Raw genomic sequence first — 20,671 nt, 5'->3', positions numbered from 1 at the left:
ATTCACTGTTTTTATAAATTCTCATAAGATTAATGAAATTACACTACTAGAGTACATTCAAGTAAGCACTTATCACTTATTTGTAAGTGACTATATACAAGAACCTACAGAGATTTCTCTCTTCATTAAAACAAGAGAAAAAGAACACCACATGCCAACAACTTTCCCATGTCACAAATTTGAAAGAAGTTGTACCCTGTGATAGTTACTATACCTAGGAAGGCTCATGCTCTAATCACCACATGATCATTGGAACTTCAGGTACTCTGTTAGTCAGCTTCTGTTCTATAACAAAATACCTGAAGCAATCAACTTAAAAAGAAGAAAGATTTATTTTGGTTCACAGTTTCAGAGGTTTTAGTCCATATTCATTTGGCCCTATTGATTTGGGCCTGTGGTGGCCCAGTACATCATGGCAGAAAATACATCATAGAGGAGGCCTCTATTTGAGGGAGTGACAATGTCTTCCTTGTAGAAGAGTGGTTTAATTTAAATTAATTTTTTTTTTTGGCAAATAGTTGGCATTTTTCTTTAGCTGAAATGCTAATATATTCAACATGATATCCACACAATGCACCTAAACCCTTATGTACTAGAAATTCTAATCTTGCATCTCAATCCCCACAACCACTTGGTAATGTAAATATTATTGCTGTCACGTGTTTCCCCATCTTTTTTTTTTTTTACAGCTAAGGAAATTAAGGCTTAGAGATATCAAGTGATTTGTCAAAGTCACCCAGCCAGAATTCTAAATGTATCCTATTTTTCACTGAAATAATGGATTTCTCTTTTCCTCTACTCAATCTCATATTATTATTTCAGCAATGTAAAAACAATATGAGTTTATTAAAAAAAAAAAGAAAAAAGAAAAAGAGAGGGCTGGGGCTGTAGCTCAGTGATAGAGTGCTTGCCTAGCACATGTGAGGCACTGGGTTCGATCCTCAGCACCACATAAAAATAAATAAATAAAGATATTGTGTTCATCTAACTGAAAAAAATTAAAAGAAAAGAAAAAGAGCAAAATTGTGAGTGTCATCTGGGTTGGCATGGTCAACGTGAGCAGCCACATGGCCAAGCTCAGCAGGACTCACTGAGGGGCAAGAGGGAGGAGACAAACATTCATTCAAAATAAAGCACACTTTGAAGGGGTGAGCTAAGCACCCTGCTGCCTTGTCCACCACCTACCACCTCCATGTCTGCCTCTGTGTCCACAGGTCCTTTTTGGGTTGGATGAGGATACGCCACTCACCTCCTGGTGTGATTATGAGCATTAAGGAAGAAACTGTGCATATACCCCTAGCCTGGGATGTGGTATGTTAGTCAGCCTTTTAATCTTTGTAATGTTATTTTAAAAAATGACATAAATCAACTTCAAAGGAGGAAAAAATATTTTGGCTCATGGTGTCAGAGATGTCAGTCCATGGTTGCTTGGCTCTTTTGTTTTGAACCAGTAGTGAGGCAGCCCATCATGGTGGGGAGCACGTGGCAGAAGGAACTGCTCATGTCACAGCAGCCATGAAGCAAACAGAGAAAGACAGGAAGGGACTGGGGTCCCAATACCCCCATCAAGGGCACGCCTCCAATGACCTAACTTCCTCCCATGAGGCCCCACCTTGTAGAAGATCCATCACCTCCCAACAGTGTCACAGGCTGGTGACCAAGGCTTTAATACATGGGTTTTAGGGAGACATTCAAGATCCAAACTGCAATAACTGGGAACAATAGGTGTCCAATTAGAGTGAACATAGCAGTTCACAGAATGTTCCGTGGAACATGAACACCACTAACTAGAAGAGGGATGATAGGAGGCATAAGGTAAACTTGGTGCAGGGGTTCAGAGGAGGGGATAACAAACCAGCTGATGTAGAACTTGCTGTCTGCTGGTACTGCTTAGAGGGCTTCAGACACAGATCCATTTACACCTCACCATCAATGGGGAAATTGAGCCCAGAGGAGTGAAGGTTGCCTATGGTCACACACAGATGGTAAATGGCTGACCAAGATTTTAAGTGGAGGCCCTGTCACCACAGACCACTGGTGCATCTACACTCATGGCTTTCAAGATGGCAAAATCATTGGAAGAGTCTGTGGGTGACTGTAACACTCCCCAGAAACATTGAGGAGTGCCCCATATTTGAGAATTTGATGTTCCATGGTTCCACATTTTCTCTATGTTTTATGTATGCTAACCTCAGTCTCCCAAGTGAATTGTCAGTTCCTGGATTCTAACTTGCGCTACACATAACATCTCACAGATTTGAGGTACAATAAAGGTACCCTAAATGGAGATGTCATGGTGGAGTGCAGCTTTGAAGAATCACGGTGTTGACCATGTGCTGAGAAACACAGGATGGCCTGGTGTACTGTTGGGAATCAGAAATGACACTGCTTGGGGGTAAAGTGAAAGCAACCAGACACCAAAGAGAATATCCTCCACAGCATAGTGGCTGTTAACCTAACGTTCCATTCTGCATCTGCCTATGGGGACATGGCCACTGGTGGCCATGGTCACAAGAACCTGACTGTTTTTCTTTTCCTATAATACTTTCCAGTATTCCATGCATACAGAACAATAAAAGGATGCTTCAAAACCCCAATATTTTTGCTTGCCTTTTGAGAATCTTAACAATGTTGTGTATCCCTAGCAATAAACTTTAAGAATCCATCATCTTAAGAACTGAAGAGAGTTATTTTCATTCATAGCAGTTTCAAGTTTCACACTGGAGGAAGGATGGTCCTATCTCAATTTGGTAAACCATTAGTTATGTCTGCGGTGTAGTGGAGAATGCAATTAAATATACAATGGATATAAAAGATATGAAAAATTTTAATAGTGTAATATGTTTTTAGGGTTGGGTAATTTTTTATTAGAGACAATCAAGATCGTGATTACAGAAAACAAAGCTTCCTAAATGTTGAAGAATAATACTTCTCAAATGTAACATGTTTTGAGAAAGTCTCTTGCCCATCAAAAATAGAAATGCTACCCTGCCTAACAAAAAGGAGTTTAATCTTTTCTGTCAAATAATACTTAAAATTTCCCTGGGGAATTTGTACAATCCACTAAACTCAGACACATTCAACTATCAGTTTTGTGATTATATGTTTATCAAAATGTTAAATATATTTTATTAGGTGAAGGAAAGAAAAATCTCTTCTGTGGAAGATTATGATATTGGTGATATTTTAAATCACCCAAAGAAGAAAGTCAAATCTAATATTTTAGTGACTTGAAGAAATCCCTGCAGCTTTCCATACTTTTTCTCTCATGCAATGCATATTGCTGCTGGCAAAGAGAAATATATAAATGGCTAATACAAAAAGACAAATATTATTATATTCCCATAGGTAATACTTGTCCATAAGAGAACTTGGAACTTTCAAACAAGAAAAAAAATGAAATGAAAAAAAAAAAGCAGTACAAAACTAAAACCTGCTCTTAAAACATTTCCGTATGCTCTAGATAAGAATGGTTAATGAACAATGAAGGAAGTGGCGTATTGAAATGAAACTGGTTCATTGTTCTCCTGAAACACATTTTAGATTAATTCTCCCCAGGCTCCATGACAAAATGGGCTTATAATGCAACATTTTAATGTTAATAATCTACCGGTACAAATCAAACAAATGGCAAGCCAAGGTAAAATCATTTAATAATTTTAAAAAGTCAACACTGGTCACATGGGCAAATGTTTCATAGACGTTAATTCTCCATATTGCTACTTCTGACTCTCAAGATTTGGGGATGGGGAGCCTAAGCAGAAATATGTGACTTTAGAAATTTTTCAATTCTACTGATATTTTTTCCTCCATGAAAGTAGCTCCACCCAGAAAATAAAAGTATTCAACTAAAAAGATGGGTCAACTATACATTGTAATTAAATAATTGCCAAATATATCAATATAACAGTGGTATGAGTTAGAATAACTAGCAATAAGTTGATTAAATATTGACACTATAAAGATTATATGTATGTTTCGGTGCTTATTAGACATTTAAAAAATTTGGAACATTGGCATCATTTTAGAAGACTGAACAGCTTCTTAGCGGTGTTCACACAAAAAAGCAAAAACAGTACTATAGCTATCTGGGGAAAAGACTGCAGGTTCCAATGGGGACCAATGGATTCATTCAAATATTTGACCAAAGATAGTGGGCTGCTACCATGGCCTGTGCACTATTTAGAGTGTTATTATCAGTGATTTCTACCTGGAAGTCTGAACAACAAAACCAAGTAAGCTCTCAGGATTTTTAATGCTCTTTTCTGTAACAAATCTTTGAGGCAGAGGAGAGAGAACAAGAAACTTCCTGCTCCACAGGCAGGCTATATCCTGTTAATGTTGAATGGGAAAGGATGCAGAAACAGCAACATTTGACATAGGAAGCATCATTGTTATTATTATCTCGGGCTGTGAGTATGGAACACTTGGTGGGCCAGAAAGGAGACAGATTTGCAAACAACAGCTCTGTTTCCGCTGGGGTACTGAAGAAAGGCTAGAATAGGAACCATCTACTCAGATTGAGCCTGTGTGATATGACTGTGCCCTGAGCAGGGGTCTGTTTATTGTATTTTACTTTATTATTTTAGTCCTGGAGATGGAACCCAAGGACTTGCTTGCTAAGAACACTCTCTGCTACTGGGCTATACTCAGTCCTAGGGTTCTGTTTTTACTTGCTGTTTATTTCTCCTTCTATCTATTTTTCATCCAGGTTCTGCACTGCTTTTCTCAAACTCTCCCCTCAACACTTTAGGTTGCATTTTACCAAAAACGTCAAGGTTTTAGCAAGTGACCAAAAGTTCACTGCTGTAACATGGGGAATTCTTTTGTATGGGCCTACATAGAACCTATTTGTCCAAAGACAATTATGTAGACATGACTCTATTTTATTTCCTCTTTGCTAAGGGCTATTTAACTAATGGATATCCAATCAGGAAAAAAAATAAATAAAAGGAAAGGAAAAAAGACACCTTCAAGGGACACCACAATGGCCTTCCCAGACATTTGCCGTTAGGACGTGAAATGAGTTACACAAATACAAGATAGAGAGTTGCTAGCTAGATACCAAGGCTGCAAGAGACACACTGTAAAAGAGATCGATGAGTCAGTAATTAAATGCATCAGCAATCAATGATGCTATTAAGGACTCTATCATAAAAAGTCCATGAGGGGCAGAGAAAAAAAATTGAAAAATTCAGAAACGGATCTGCAATCTCAGACTCTGGAGCTCTGCCTTCCACTGTGGTCAACATTCCTTCAGATTATAAATGTTAAAAAAAAAAAGGAAGCTAATTTGATTTACGAGTTGAAAAATAATGACCTTTGAGGAAAGGCTCAAGGAATTGGGGTTATTTGGGCCAGGTAAAACACAACTGTAGTACTGACTTAATAAATGTCAAATATTTGAAGTCAACTGTTGTCCAAGTATTCAGAAGGCTGAAGCAGACAAAGTAGGCTAAAATTGCAGTAAGAGATTTTGGTTTAATTTTAATGAGGAACTTCCTGGAAGGAATCTAAATCTCTTACTGAAATTTAACTTAATGTTACAAGGTTAATTAAACACAAACAGGCTACCAATGAGAGTTGTGGAATCTTGGCTCTTAGATAGAAAACCACATATCTTAAATGGTTTAGGTTTACTTCTGAAGAGAGTGAATTGAGTAACTTCCAGAGTTTGCTAATAACATATCATATAACTGATTTTATAGTTTTTTTGGCTTTTATCTTGCTTGAGTGAGGCACACTTTCCTATGAATTCTAGGACTGAAGAAAAAGTAGAAGTCCCATATACCCGTAAATCTTGACTTTGATTGCTTGGCATATATTTTTTTTAAAATTTATTTTTAAATTGGTTCCTTTCCTGAACATTATTAAGGAGAACTCAGTTTGGAATAACATTTTATTATAGCATTAAAAGATAGCCCCAAATCATTAACATATTGAGTCTATGAACTACTTATCAACATCACAAAGTAGTCTGTTTTGAGCAAAGAAATGGCTTCAGTAAAGATTAACAACGAACCCCACATAACACTTATTTTTGGTCTTAATAGGAATTTTTCTAAAAGATGAAAAAAAAACTCATTTGTTATATATGTTCAAAATTAAGAACAAAAACCCAGCCCATTTTTCGAAGTATTAAAGTGTTTTAATAGATTGCTTTCATGTTCTGCAGTGTTCAAGAGAAAAGGATAATTTGTGGAGAAAAAAACAGACTGTAATTACATAAAATTTGATGAATTATGGCATAATGCTAAATAATCTTCATCCTTTTTCTTCTATCAAAGTGAGCAAAATTGTGTCTTTTTATTGCCCTTTTCCTATTTTTTGAAAGAAAGAAACAAGCCACTGTGGCATCCATTCCATTTTAAACTAATGCTGCCATTATTTTATACTTAAATGGGGCCAACATCATCTGCTCAGTCGTGTCCTGAAAGATCTTTAGCTCTTGTCCACTGTTACATATTGTATGCATTACATGAAATAAAACACCTCAAGATTTTGAAAATATTTATTTTAAAAACAGCAATCAAATTGTCTGTAATCACATTTTCTGCCTGGCTTTGAAAGCTGCATTATTCAATATGCCAGTGGTCCTTTCCATAATAGCAACATATTAGAAATTCATGCTGTTCTAATACATCTGAATTCCTTGATGTACGGCACTCCCTATGGGCCCAGAGGAACACTCTTGCTTCCGTTTCATGAGTCCTGTATGGTACCTACTGAAGTGATGGTTGTCAAAACAGTTGTACAGTGGCCTTTGAATGCAAACTGTGCCATGACTGAATGCTAAAAAATGACAATAAATCTGAGTATATACATTATGCCTGCTTTTGTTGCCTGGAAAAAAAAAAAGAAGGCATTTGGGAAATAAACCCTCCAATTTCATTGCCTTTTAACATCTTTTTTTTCCATTTTAAACTCCAGAACTGGAAATTCGAAGCATTCAAAGAAATTGAAATCTCCTTTGTTGCTTTTTTCATTGTAAATTTTCTATAATGTGTCATTAGGAGCCACACTCTGCAAAAAAAAGAGCCCAGGTTCTAAATGAATCCTTTCTGTGAGGCCATTCTAAAACTTTGCACGGTTTTTCTTTGTATGAAAGAGCTTCTGTTGACTGCACAAAGAACAAGCAATGGCCACATATAGGCCGGGCAGAGAGGCTTCGATGACTTTATACAAGGTTGCACTCTCTTCTACCAATCCGTGATTAAACCCAGCAGCGAATGTACCAGAGTGGGAGAGAAAGAAGAGAGGCGCTTGATTTCAGTTTGCAGGAATCAAAGGATTTTTTTTAAAAGCCATGAATATTTAATACGCATTTTCTCATTCGTCAAATAGTTTTCTAGTTTCTTTTTAACAACATGAAAACCCCATCTGTCCATACAAAGCAACGTCACTTCTTTTTTAATGACAGAATAACATTTTCCCCTCAAAAGAAATGATCTGTTCATCAGGTTCAGATATCTTCACAGCTGATTAGGCTTTGAGGGGGACGCAGTTACAACACTCAAAAGACCAAAGGAATGGCAAGAAACATTATTAAGTAACCAAAGCGAGAAGTTGAGTGAGTCCTGAAGTTTGGACCAAGGTTGTGTGGGCAAAGAGAAAATGAATGATAGGAAAAATGCTATCCTTGGAGAGCACCAAAGAGATCTGCTGGTCTTGGGGGGTCTTTCCACCTTTTGGGGGAGGCAATATACTGTTCAAGGAAATTTTTAAAAGAAATGTAAAGAAATGAAGCACAAAAGCAATATAGCACTGGCTGGTTCCTAGCCTGCCCTTTTAAAAGTAGGGAATCACTAAGCAAGTCCAGTGGTGCCATAGCTTGTGACTTACCTACCATTAACAAGCTTATCCAACACTCGCATGTAGGCCCTTTTCTAACTCAGATTCTATGTGAAGACAAATCAGTTGCCCACCTATCCGAATAACTCAGGGGAAACTGAAACTTTTACATATTTTTGGGTCATGAATGGCTGTTGAACTTGGACCTAGAGAATAAGAACTAATTGGCACTTAATTCAACAGTATGCACTTATAGAAATTCTACCCTATTTTATAGTCTGTTCTTGAAATAGACTTTAAGAAAATGGAATCTTTTTTAAAGTGCCAGAATCTACCTTATTGCAAGACTCCTGATTGACTACTGGATAAGTAGTCCCAACTGATCATAAAATGGCACAGGCAAGACTATGTTAAAAAAAAAAAAAAAGTGGTGGGAAACTTGGGAAAGAACTTTCACTCTGTGTGTACTATACTTTATAGGTCGATGATAAATTTCAGAAGATAATATAGATATCTCACTTTGGTGACCTTTTTTTTTTTTTTTTACTCAAAAGAGATTCCCATTAAATAAACTTAGAATCTACCACTTAGGGGCTGGAGATGTGGCTCAAGTGGTAGCGTGTTCGCCTGGCATGTGTGGAGCACTGGGTTCGATCCTCAGAACCACATAAAAATAAAATAAAGATGTTGTGTCCACCGAAAAATAAAAAATAAATATTAAAAAATTCTCTCTCTCTCTTTAAAAAAAAAAAGAATCTACCATGTACCAGGCACTGTTTTATAGATACTAACTACTTTAATTATCATGACATATGGTATTAATTCTTATTATACCCCATTATTTTATTTTAATTTTTTAAAATTATTTTTTAGTTGTTGATGGACCTTTATTTTTTATTTATTTGTATGTGGTGCTGAGAATCGAACCCAGTGTCTCACACATGCTAGGCAAGCACTCTGCCACTGAGCCACAACCTCAGCCCTATTTTAATATTTTTTATGAGATAGGGTCACACTATGTTGCTCAGGCTGGCCTCAAACACCTGGGCTCAAGAGATCCTCCTGCCTCAGTTTCTTGAGAAGCTGGGATTACAAAAGTTTGCCACCAAATCCAGCTATACCCATTTAAGTAAAGAGAGGCACAAAAGGTTATGTAAGTTGTTCAAGGTCACTTATGGTTAAGTAGAAGCACTAGGATTTGAACTGAGGAAGTCTGGCCCTAAAAAGTCGATTTTAATCACAATGATATATAAGGACACTCAATAAAAGGTAAAGACCTCTTTGGTTAATAGCAGGCTTACTGCTGTCTTTTCTGACAGATGTGAAGAAGATTAAGGATTAAAGTATAAATAACTCAAAAAATCTTCTCTCCCATGCATTTTAACTTCTTCAAAAGAGTCACACAGGCTTGCTTTTCTTGTTTTATTTAACCAAGTCTTACATAATGCTTCCTATGTGCCAGCTAATGGGCTAAGCAATTTTTCAAATATCTTTAACCCCACGAGGTAAGGACTATCATTATCATCATTTTTCCAGATAATGGAACTGGAATATTTGCTTGCCGAACAATTGAGCAATCACTTAACTACTTGGAACCTCCAGTTTTTATTTGCAAAACTGGGGTACTAATACCTCACTCAGATATTGATTTTTAATTATAGACTAAATTTTTTTTAAGTGTAACTTATTAGACATTTGTAAGAAACATTTATAATTGATGCAGCTATATCACTTATATTACCATTGGGGATAAGACACAAAGGTAAATAAAAAAAATTACCTTGAAAATGAAATCTCACTAAAGATTATAAACAATGTACTATTTACTTGTCATGGTAAAATATGTAACACAATAATGTATATGTAGTATGTATCACAATAACATCTAAAATAGACATAATCTCTAAATAAGAACTAAAATATTTTCCTATCTTAGATCCATTCAAATATTAAAATTATACCCTGTGAAAATACTAACAAAGATATGATCACAATACGAACAGCAAAAGACTCAACTTTAGTAACACTGAAAAACATTTGGAAATTGCAATTTGAGATAGTTGGTCCTCTCTATAAATCTGACCATGTTGGTTTATATCCTGGAATTTAAAATTCACAGCAAATTCATTATTTAGAATCTACAAATATTAGCTTTTTTTAGTTGTTTTCATATTGCATGTGACCTTGAAAGATGTCAGAGTAGCTCTGTAATTCCTAACTGGACAGTGTTCACATCCTGATTTCTATAGCAGCTACTTTCTTGTCTATATGGTCATTGACAACCCAAATTGTCCTTATTTATAATATATTTCAATGATTGTCAAACTAGATGGTAGCTTGGTTGTTCTTTAAAATTTTCCAAATTTATTTTTGTGATTGACACAAAAACTTTGTATCAGGTACTTTGTGATGTTTTGATATACACATGCATTGAATGATGTTCAATAGGCTGTTTGTGATCATGTCAAGTATGAGCAAAGTTGTTGGGAAAGTGTTTTGGGAAATTTTTATAAGGAAGTATAATCAGGAAATCTTATATTCAAAGTCTTTTGCTAAGAAAAGAATCCCTGGTGCTTTCTAAATTTTAAACATTAAAATACAAAGTGTTGTTCATCTTTAGATCCACATACTGTTGGGGACAATATGCATATGGCCCTGCTCTCTGTTCTGCTGGTCATCATTCTGGTAGAGCTTCGCAGGTCCTCTTACCTAAGCTGGGACAGCAGGCTCCTGGGTTGTCAGCACCCTCAGCTTCTCACCACTGCTGTCCATCCACCAGCTCCCTATTGCCAGAGGGTTTTCCTACAACACTGCTTTCATTATGCTTTTGCATTGAGTCTCTTGAACTTTGCCAATGGTTTCTTACAATCCATCCTCTCAAGCCCAGAGTTCTTTCATTGGTTTTTGAAGGCTTTAGTCAAATCTCCCAATTTAAAATACTCAACCTGATTTTTGAACACTCTCCAACACGCTTTTTCTTTCTTCTCTCTTTATCCAAATCAAAACCATCCTTCAGCTCTGACTGTAGTCCTGCCTTTTCCACTAAGCTTTATACCCAAACCAGATAGATTACCGTGATCTCTTCCAACTAGGAATTGCCACTGAGGTCATGGTCAATAGAACTTCACTTAATGCTTTTCTTGGTCTCTAATTGCTTCATGTTTTTCTCTAATTTTCATAACTATTTATGTTTTCTGTGTGATTTGAAAGCTCTTGAAGACAGTGGTGGTGTCCTATCTATCAATCATCTGAGCCTTTGCAAACATTTAGGCCATGGTAAGCTTTCAAAATGTACATAGGAAGGAATGGCATTCTAGTCACATAAAAACTCAAAACAAGAACTGAAGAGGTTCTTTGTTTCTCAAAGGATTTGGGAGACAAAAGATAGCTCCTGGTTCTCGGAACGCTGTAAGATTTCCATTACAACTTTAGAGTATATCAAACTCTGGCTCCTGGAATCCAGCCAGAGAGCCAAGCTTTGAAACAAGAACAACAAATTTAATCTCCAAATCTACTTTCTTCAAGACCAGGCTTGCTTGAAAAAAATAGGTTTAATACAGACTTAACTAGAGTCAACATCATTAACTAGACCAGTACTGTCTAACACAGTAGCCACCAGGTCCATGTGGATACTTATACGTCAAGTACTTAAATGGAGCTAAAATGTAGAAATCATCCTTCAGTCCCATGAGCTGCATCTAAGTGTTCAGTAGCAAGAGATTGTTATTATTGGCATGCAGATTACAGAAGAGCTCTGGCATCATATGAAGTCTATGGGACAGTGACAAAGCTCATCCAAAGGCACACAAATGCTGGTGTTGGCTGGAGTAGCCTTTTGTCTGCAGTATTATATGCACAGATCAGTACTGTGAGTGGACAAAATAGATGTATAAGTGGACAAAATAGATAGTTCTAAGAGAAATATCATGTTGAGACAAAAATACCAAAGTCCAGTTTTTTGTTTGTTTGTTTTGTTTGTTTTGTTTTGGGGTACCAGGGATCGAACTCAGGGGAACTCAACCACTGAGACACATCCCCAGCCCTATTTTGTATTTTATTTAGAGACAGGGTCTCACTGAGTTGCTTAGCCCCTTGCTTTTGCTGAGGCTGAATTTGAACTCGTGATCCTCCTGCCTCAATCTCCAGAGCCACGGGGATTACAAGCGTGCATCATTGCGCCCATCCCGAAGTCCAGTTTTAACAGTTGCTTGGGTAGGGAAAGAGTAGAGATGAATGAAAAGAAGTTCCTGATAGAAAGAGGCGAAGGTACAATGGGAGAAAGTCCTAGAAGGTAGATTGTGTCATAGTTGCAACCAAGTGCCATCATGAGTGTGCCATCAGAACACAAAGTGACTCCTACAGGCAGCAAATCTGGAAGAATCCCAGATCTACCATTATTGAAACTGCACATACATCTCTCAAAGATTGCCTTTCACACTGGGAGGGCCTTGAGCATGTTAAGGGGACTACAAGGTGACTAGGAAGGAGGTCAACTTTATAATGAAAAAAATCCCCTTGAGACTTAAAATCGTATAATTGAGCATCTCAGATCCTTCTTGCAGTCCAACTCTGATTTGCATCATGAGGGATGAAGCATGGAGGACAAAACTGGCATTTTATATCCTGACTGCATCCTTCCTCTCCTTTATAAAGAATGGGACTTCTGCTTGGCACCCTGGCACATGCCTGTAAACCCAGTGACTCAAGAGACCAAGGCAGAAGATCTTAAGTTCAAGGCCAGCTTCAGCTACTTAGCGAGATTGTTTCAAATTTAATTTTTTTAAATAAAAACAACAAAAAAGGGTTAGAGATGTAGCTTGATGCTAGAGTACCCTTGGCTCAGTCCTTAGTACTACACACCCACATAAAAATGGGGAACCCCATCAAGGCATGACCTGGATGCCTGAGTGGGCTCATGAACTGGGTCTGAAGGCTTAGACCCAAAGAGGAACAGATGTGATTTGTCAAAGTGACCACATTCATGTATAACATGTTTAGAATCACATGTTTAGCATGCTTGTTCAAAAAAAATCTATTTTCTATCTTATGGAGTCATAGTTAATATTCATAGACTACTACTTCTATGCAGATGGATGTAGTCTAACCTAAAAACCAGGGCAACTGGGCTGGGATTTCTCCTACTGATGCTGTTGCATGTAAGTTTCCCCCTCTTGGCCACCCAGAAGGCTGTCAGATTTTAGGAGAACTGCATGAACTACTGTGGCATTCAGCTTCATTTTCCAAAACTACTTGGGGATTTCTTTTGACTTTCCTTTTAGCCCCTCCCCATTAGGTTGGTGATTATCAGAAAAACCTTCTTGTGAAGTGGCTCTAGTTAGAGATGTATCTGGAAGTGATTTAGATAAGTGGTCACATGAAATGCATTTTGTATCAGAAACAATATAATATGAGCAAGTTAATCAATTTGCTCATTGGGAACATGACAGCCATGTTAGGTGACTCAAAAAAAAAAACAAAAAAACAAAACACACAGTTAGTTGGACTGTTAAGTGATTGAACAATGAAAATCAAAGAGTACTAATTAAAAGTCACAGTTAACCTGAGAGGAGTTTTTAATGACGTGGTCAGAAGTTCTGCCCGTGGCCATATATTACTGACATTTTTTTCACTCCTTGTAATACGGACAGAGAAATTAAGTTTTTAGATGACATAAAATCCAGAAGGAAAGCTTTTATGGTAAGTCAGTGTTTCTCAATTATGGGATGCTTGTAAAAATACAGACCCCTGGACTCTCTGGGCAGGTCCTGGGAATTACAGTTTTTAACTACTTTTCTGGGTGATAAATAGTCCCACTAAATTCGAGAAATTTCAACTGTTCAACAATTCAAAGGGTGAGTTTTGATCAAACAAATTACACTTCCAAAATAGAAATAAAAACTGCTTTATTGCCTCCCCTATAAAGTAAATTAGTGAAATTTGAGAGTAGAAAATGGGGGGGGGGCGGGAATCAAGATTGACAGCAGTTCCTGTTCAGAGATGTGGGGATCTTACCTGTGGGAAGGAATCCTACCCTAGATGGAAGGTGGCATCCTTTAGGAGGATTCTTTTTATCTGAAAACTGGGAAGCTAGTTTGTGTGACAGCACATTCAATGTTAAGCAACATTTAGTACTTTGGGTTGCAAATATGAGGGATCACACAAGTAACTAACTGATTTTGCCTTGTCATAAATATAAAATGGAAAATCATGTTAGGAATTTGAAAGATTTATAGGAAGCATGCTCCATAGCTAAAAATGTCTTCCTCATTTCAGAATGCCATCATCCCAATTGAAAGGTCCTTTGGTTAAATGACTCCTTGCCTTTATTATGTCTCTCCCTCCCCTCCACAAACAGGTTAGCAGATTCTTACCACAGAAATGGAGTTGGAGAGCAGTGTTCCGTCCTGGCCCAGCATGTTGGAGACGGTGATTTCAGGTAGGTCCATGTTTTGCGGATGGAATGGGAGCAGGCCATTGTGGTTCATTGGGTGACACAGAGAGTGGTAACCAGTTTCAACTTCATTCAGGTGTACCAGGGAGTGGTCAGGGAGGGAAGGTGGAGTGATGGGAGGAATGTTAAAGTCTTCGCTTTCCAGACTTGGACCAGGGTAGGACTGTGAGAAGAAGACAAGAGTGACATTGTTACAAATTTCATGGACTTGTTCTTCCTCACTGTGAGAGAGCACACATGACCCTTTAATTTGGCCGAGACATTTCAAGCATTCAGATTACCCAGCTGCCATTTCACTGTTTCACATTGAAGAAAATTGCCTCAAAGGCACATCTACTTCTGGTATAAAGACTGCTTCCATTAGGCAGTTTTATTTTTCCAGGAAGCCGAGCTCAAACAGATTTCAAAGTTTCCATTAAAATTTTCCAGAGTTTTAATCTAGCTGAATACCTTTTTCATGGGAATTGTGGGGAACGAAGGCAATTTATAAAATTAATGTTTGATCGAACATGTTTCATAGGGCTCCCTACTGCTCAGATTATGGGATGTAATAAAAATGAATTCCAGAAGTCTGGGGCAATTGCTTTTGGGTTTTGAAAAGCTACCTGCTCACAATTGACAAAGAAAAGTTACTAATAAAGAAGTAACTTAAGCTTACTGCATAAGTGTGGGTGCACCAAAAGTTTGATATAGCATGCCATTAAAAGCTAATTTTATCACAAAGATTTTATCATCAAAACAAAAGTGAAGATTGCTTTCATGATTTCTATTAACATTTAGTTGATCTCCTCCTAAAAGTTGATAAATAATATTGCAACCATTTAAATTCAGTGCAGTCCATTGTGACAGACAAAATAATACTAATATTATTATACTACTAATTCTGGAATAAAAGTCAATCAGTAAAATAAATAGCATTAAAAATAATAGCACCTGGGGCTTTTTCTTTTACAAGCTTTAGATAAAATAGGAAGGGAGGGAGGGAAGAAGGAAGGGAAGATTATATGAAGACACTCATGTCTAAAAATGGAATGTGGTAAAAGTTGAAAAATATAAGCAACAACTGAATAAAGAAACATTGTTAGAAATTAATATCAATGCACAGCTATATTTAGCAGTCCTTTATAGAACAGGTGTCTCAATATGAAAGGAAACATTTCTGTCCAGATAATTCTTGCAAGCCTATCTTTCAAATTAAGAGAGCCTTCAGAGTGTTTGCGTGCATGGGTAACAAGGATCCCCTTGTCTAACAGCACAGAGCCTACTGAAGTGTGCAAGATTTGAAATGAGCAGGCAAAGGGTAGGAGCCAAAGAAAGTAGTGTAAGGTATTCATTGGGTGTTCAGCCAATAAGATTTATGCTCCTGCGTCCAAGCGCCTGGGGTTATTTTTTCCAGATGGCGTCTATTTGTCTAACAGAAAGAAAATCTTCAAATTGCACTTGCTAAATGTTGTACAAGTTTTGATATACTTGTTGAGGTGCTGTCAGAAGACAAGATTAAATGAAGAGTTACTTTGAACACCTGAAATTTAGACCTGGTCATGGAGAGGCAAGTGTGGGTTACAGTCTAGGGTATATGAAGGAGGAATTTAATTCATCCTTACAGATAATGTTTCTTGATATTTCTAACATTCTGTTTTTAAAAAGTCACCAGCTTGAAAAGTTCAATCACCCATTACTAAATTCTTCTATAACGATATGTATTTCTTGTCTGAAAAATATGTTAGTGACCTGTGTCAAAATTACCAGTTTGATTAAATTCTCCTGTACCTTATGTATTATAGATCCTAAGTCTACAGATCTAAGTCATCAGTTTCTTGTACAGATATTCACAGAAGCCTAAAAGATGCCCAGTGTGGAAGTAGAAGAAAGCATATTTATCAATGTCTATTTCATAAAAGGTAGTGTATGGGATTCTTTGACTACACTGTCTTTAGTTAAACCATATAATATGCTTTTGTATAACTATTATTACCTCCCATTTCCCTGAAAGGAAAATTGAGGCTCAGAGGTTTAACTACCTGTCCAAGTTCACTTAGCTGGTAAACGGGTCAACCCAGTACATAGAAGGAGCTGGATAGATGATGAAGAAACTGTTTTTCTTGCTTAGAAACATTTATATAAGTGGTTCAGTTTTTACTATTGTATTAGGTCAAATGATACAAAATTGCCAATCCTCAGCTATCTTTGTTAAACAAAATTTCCTAATTGTGTTAAACAAAATTTCCTTTGTTAAACAGAATCAGCATTAGTAACAAGATTTTTCCTTTTTCCCCTGAATTCTTCTCCAGTGCCCACCCATTAAAATTATTTATTTTACATGAGCAGAGGAATTCTTAATTCCTTAATTGTTTCTTTGTCAATATTACAATGCTGCATCTTTTAGATACATCTTTTAAGAAGTTAATCCAGTGCCTATTTGAAACTTTCCTGAATAAGTCACAATTAATGCAGAAGTAAAGAAGAAAGATGTTTTTAATTTTAGAAACACCATTAAACTTCTGAAAATACTGAGATATTCTATCCAGAGTATACCATGACTTTATATTCTAGAGTTTCTTCAGTAGTTAAATCTTAATTTGTGGTGTTTTAAAGGAAGGTTTAATTGGTATCACTTTACATTCGGTGATAACAATTGTACTGCAATTTAACTAAGCTACGTGGTTTATTTTCATGTAATTACACATTAACGTTATTTAATCCATGCAATTATATACCAAAACCACAGATTCCACAACTTAACCAGTAATCGGTAGTTATTTGGGTCAAGAATTTTAACAATGTAAGGCTACTTAGTAGTTTCTGTTCTTTGCATTAGAAGTCATGATGTGATTATTTGCTGAGAGTGTATAACAGTGTAACTGATGCCATGTAAAAGCATTATGGTAATTGTACAAATGTCAAAACATCCCAGAAATGTTTAAAAAGTTAATGCCAGACTAATTTTTATTTAAAAAAAAAACATAGACATGAATTAGCTAATTCTGCAACATTGATTTCTATGACATTACAGCTTAACTTTGATTTTTAAAAACTTAATAGGAAGGTGTTTAACTTAATAATACATTTTATATTCCAGACAATTTGCAGTAGGGGAAGAACCATAAGATATGATCTAGTATATCCTCTCATTATCTATGAAGCTGCTTGGTTAAAATTAATGTTAAATGTTTCTAAATGAATAAATAAAACAATGAATGAATAAATGCTTGAATGAAGGAATGCTAAGATGAGCCTTCGAAGGCAAGACATTTGTTGAATATACCCCTATTATTCCCTGGGTTTGAATAATTATCTTGTATTCCCAAGACTTTGTGCTGGTCAGTTCAGATCAGAGTGTGTCAATAGGCCAAAAACACTCTGTTAGAAGAGTATTAGCTTGAGCATCTTGGGGACAGCTGGGCGGAGAAGTCTGTGTCCCTCTCTGGATGCTGACTTGGCTTGCACTTACCATACCATAGTGACACAGAGATTCCAGAGGATTTCTAAGGGAGAGTTTATGGGCCCCTGGTTCTCAGAAGCTGGTGAAGTTTAATACGTACTACAGGCAGGACATCAGGGTCCCTTTGGATGAATGCTTAGACCCCTGAAGTCAGGTCATGGCAGCAGTTCTGATGCCCACACCTGGCCAGCAGTGAGGGCCTAATTAGATGAATGGTCCTGAGAAGGTCCTCTGACCCCAGCAATAGAAACATAGGAGAGGGAGCAGGGGCTGTGCAGTCAGAGGAAGTTTATGTCACAACCATCCAGTGATACAAGAGACTCGCTGCCCTTGTCAGGTGACTCAGGCTCTTTCTATTCAATATATTTCCATCCCTCAAATTTCAGCGTGGCTCTGAGTATGAATAATCATTCATTCATCAACCCTCTCAGGAACAAAGAAATTTGATCCTTTCCAAGAGGGTCTCTAAATTCCCACACAATCACAGAACTACAGTTTTTTTTTAACCTGAGTTTGAGCCCATCAAGGATTGAATCCCATGTCCTGGGAGGCTCTCTGGGGCTTGAGTCCAGTAGAGAATGCTGGGATGGAGCAGGTATAGACATTCAAAGGTAGCATCATCTACCAGATCATGACTTAAATTATGTTTTATCTATCCCATCCAGGAGGCAGAATCAGAACCGTAGCCTCAACCACCCCACCTCTCTCTTCCCCAGCCAATGTCAATGATGACCACCTGCACAAATGGAGAGAAACCGTTTAAGGATAGTGGGGTAAAATTAGGGTAATACCTTTCATTTTACCTTAGATTTTCACCATAATAACTAAATATGCAAAGTGATTTGGTACAAACTATAGCCAGTCTATATGATCCAAATGACTCAAAATTATATGGTTGTTACCCAACCAGATTCTCCCTGATCTTAAGTGTTGTCATGTTTCTGGTGCTAGCAGGCATATTAGGACCCTTTTATCTCTGTATGGAGGCACCATGTCTAACTCTATCCAGGAGAAGGATCCAAATGCCCAAGAGTATGGGGTGGGAGTGTACTATCATGAAGCTTGTCTAATTCTAGAAAACATATGAACTATTCAAGGCTACAAAGGGAGTGTTGGAAGTATTAAAGTAGTAATTTTAAAATATCATCATCCTTGTGAGAGTGTTTTTACAATTCTAAATAATAGAGCCGATGACTCTTGCAAGTCATTTTCTTAAAACCTTAAAAGGTGGTATTTGCTCATTTAGCTTATAAAGGGCTACATCTTTCTCTGACGGTAAGGAGACAGATTTTGGACTGGTTGAGAGTACATATAATGATTCCTTCAATGACTAATAACAGTCACAGAGCTTGTTGGAAGGAATTGCAGCTTCAGGGTCCAATGTACAAGTCTGTGTCCAGGTTCTTGAAAGCATTTCTGAGGTTGGGTTCTGAAGCAAGTTTCTTATTCCTTGTGAGGCTCAGTTTCAAAACCTGCTTCATGGGTTTCTTAGGAGCATTAAAAACAAAAACATATGTGCAAAGTCCTATAACATATGTTTGCCAGATTAAAAGTTCTTAATAAAGGTTGGCTTTGCATAGCTATGGTTGTTCATAGACATGCCATGGATTGAGTAGAGTCTAAGAAAACAAATAGACACCATGCTAGGGATCTAGATATGTTCCCCACAATGACAGAATTTTCATCTATTTGCCATTATTTAAGCATCCTAGTGGAGAAAAGTGTACCCCATTTATACATAATGCATTGAATCGCTCTCCACGAAAAGCTAAGCTAAAGCCTCACTTGTGTTTTGGTGGGATTAAATTGCATGTCTTACATTGAAGGGTAAAAAGAGAATGGGGAACAGGGAGTAGTCAAAAGATGCTGAAAGTGCTATTAATAACTTAATGTGCAGAACATCAACAAATTCCCTCCTTCAAGGAGCTTTATTTGCAGGCCTGCAGCACTGGCCTGATGAGTTTCTGGCGATCCAACTCCTACTAACACAGGTAAAAGGTAAAAGGCATTTGTGAACCGAAATGTCCACTTCTGAATGGGCACAAAAGGTACACATTCTAATACACTGGCTTGTGCCGCTAAAAAGGCCATCTTCAACTGGGCATGGTGCCTCCTGCCTGTAATCGCAGCAGCTCAGGAGGCTGAGGCAGGCAGATTGCAAGTTTAAAGCCAGCCTCAGCAACTTAGTGAAGCCCTAACCAACTTTGCAATATTATCCTGTCTAAATAAAATATTAAAAAAATGTCTGAGGATGTGGTTCAGTGGTTAAGCACCTCTGGGTTCAATACCTAGTACCAAAAAAAAAAAAAAATTGCTAATCAAAAGGATAAATTCTGAGTCTAGAATCAAGAGACTGGGGTTAGGGAAGTTAAAGGGGATCCTTCAGATCCTCTGGATTGATCTGCTTGCATGGATGCCTTTTCAGCCATTTGACTAAAACCAACATTCTTCCTCCATATCCAACCCTCCTCAGCCCCCATTTCAATGAAAAAGAAAAAGAAACTTCTCACCTAATTTCTGGAAGATCTCATTTCCCCTGTCTGTTTAATTACAGACTCACATGCCTTTTTAATCATGATGCTTTACATAGTCAATGACCTGGGTATCCTGTTTACATTATTTTCTCTGTCTGCAATTCACATTTCCTTTGCTACAGCCTGTTCTTATTTTTTATCCTCATTCTACATTACTGCATCTGCAAGTGGAATGTTAATTACACAGACTTTTCTTTTGACTGTAGAGAATGCATGTTTTCATTTTGTCCAAATACAGTGTCAATGTATGCTGACCAGGAATAAATAATGGGAATGTCTCTGGACTTGGCTTTTTCTTCTCTTTTAAAAATCTAATTCTCTACCAGAGGGGCCCTATATTTGTGGGTCTCTGTCCACATATTGCAATCATTATAACTAGCACTCAATCTCTGGTGACAGAAGTCCCATAACTCAGAAGAATTCAAAAGATATCATCTTGTACACATCTTTAAA

General features: G+C 37.2%; 1 protein-coding gene across 2 annotated transcripts in view; it reads right to left on the bottom strand.

The window, feature by feature from the left end:
• The window catches only part of Tox (thymocyte selection associated high mobility group box), a 152,743-nt gene that overhangs the window by 112,614 nt on the left and 19,458 nt on the right, over window positions 1-20,671 (bottom strand). For both annotated transcript variants that reach the window (XM_048783024.1, XM_048783025.1), the window contains exon 3: window positions 14,163-14,405. In XM_048783024.1, the coding sequence (XP_048638981.1) occupies window positions 14,163-14,405 (243 nt within the window). The remainder of the gene's footprint in view (window positions 1-14,162; window positions 14,406-20,671) is intronic.

Source organism: Marmota marmota, unplaced genomic scaffold, assembly GCF_001458135.2.
Source record: "Marmota marmota marmota unplaced genomic scaffold, marMar, whole genome shotgun sequence".
NCBI classification, from domain to species: Eukaryota; Metazoa; Chordata; class Mammalia; order Rodentia; family Sciuridae; genus Marmota; species Marmota marmota.
Note: the sequence above shows the minus strand (reverse complement) of the source record. Positions and strands in the feature narration are given on the sequence as shown.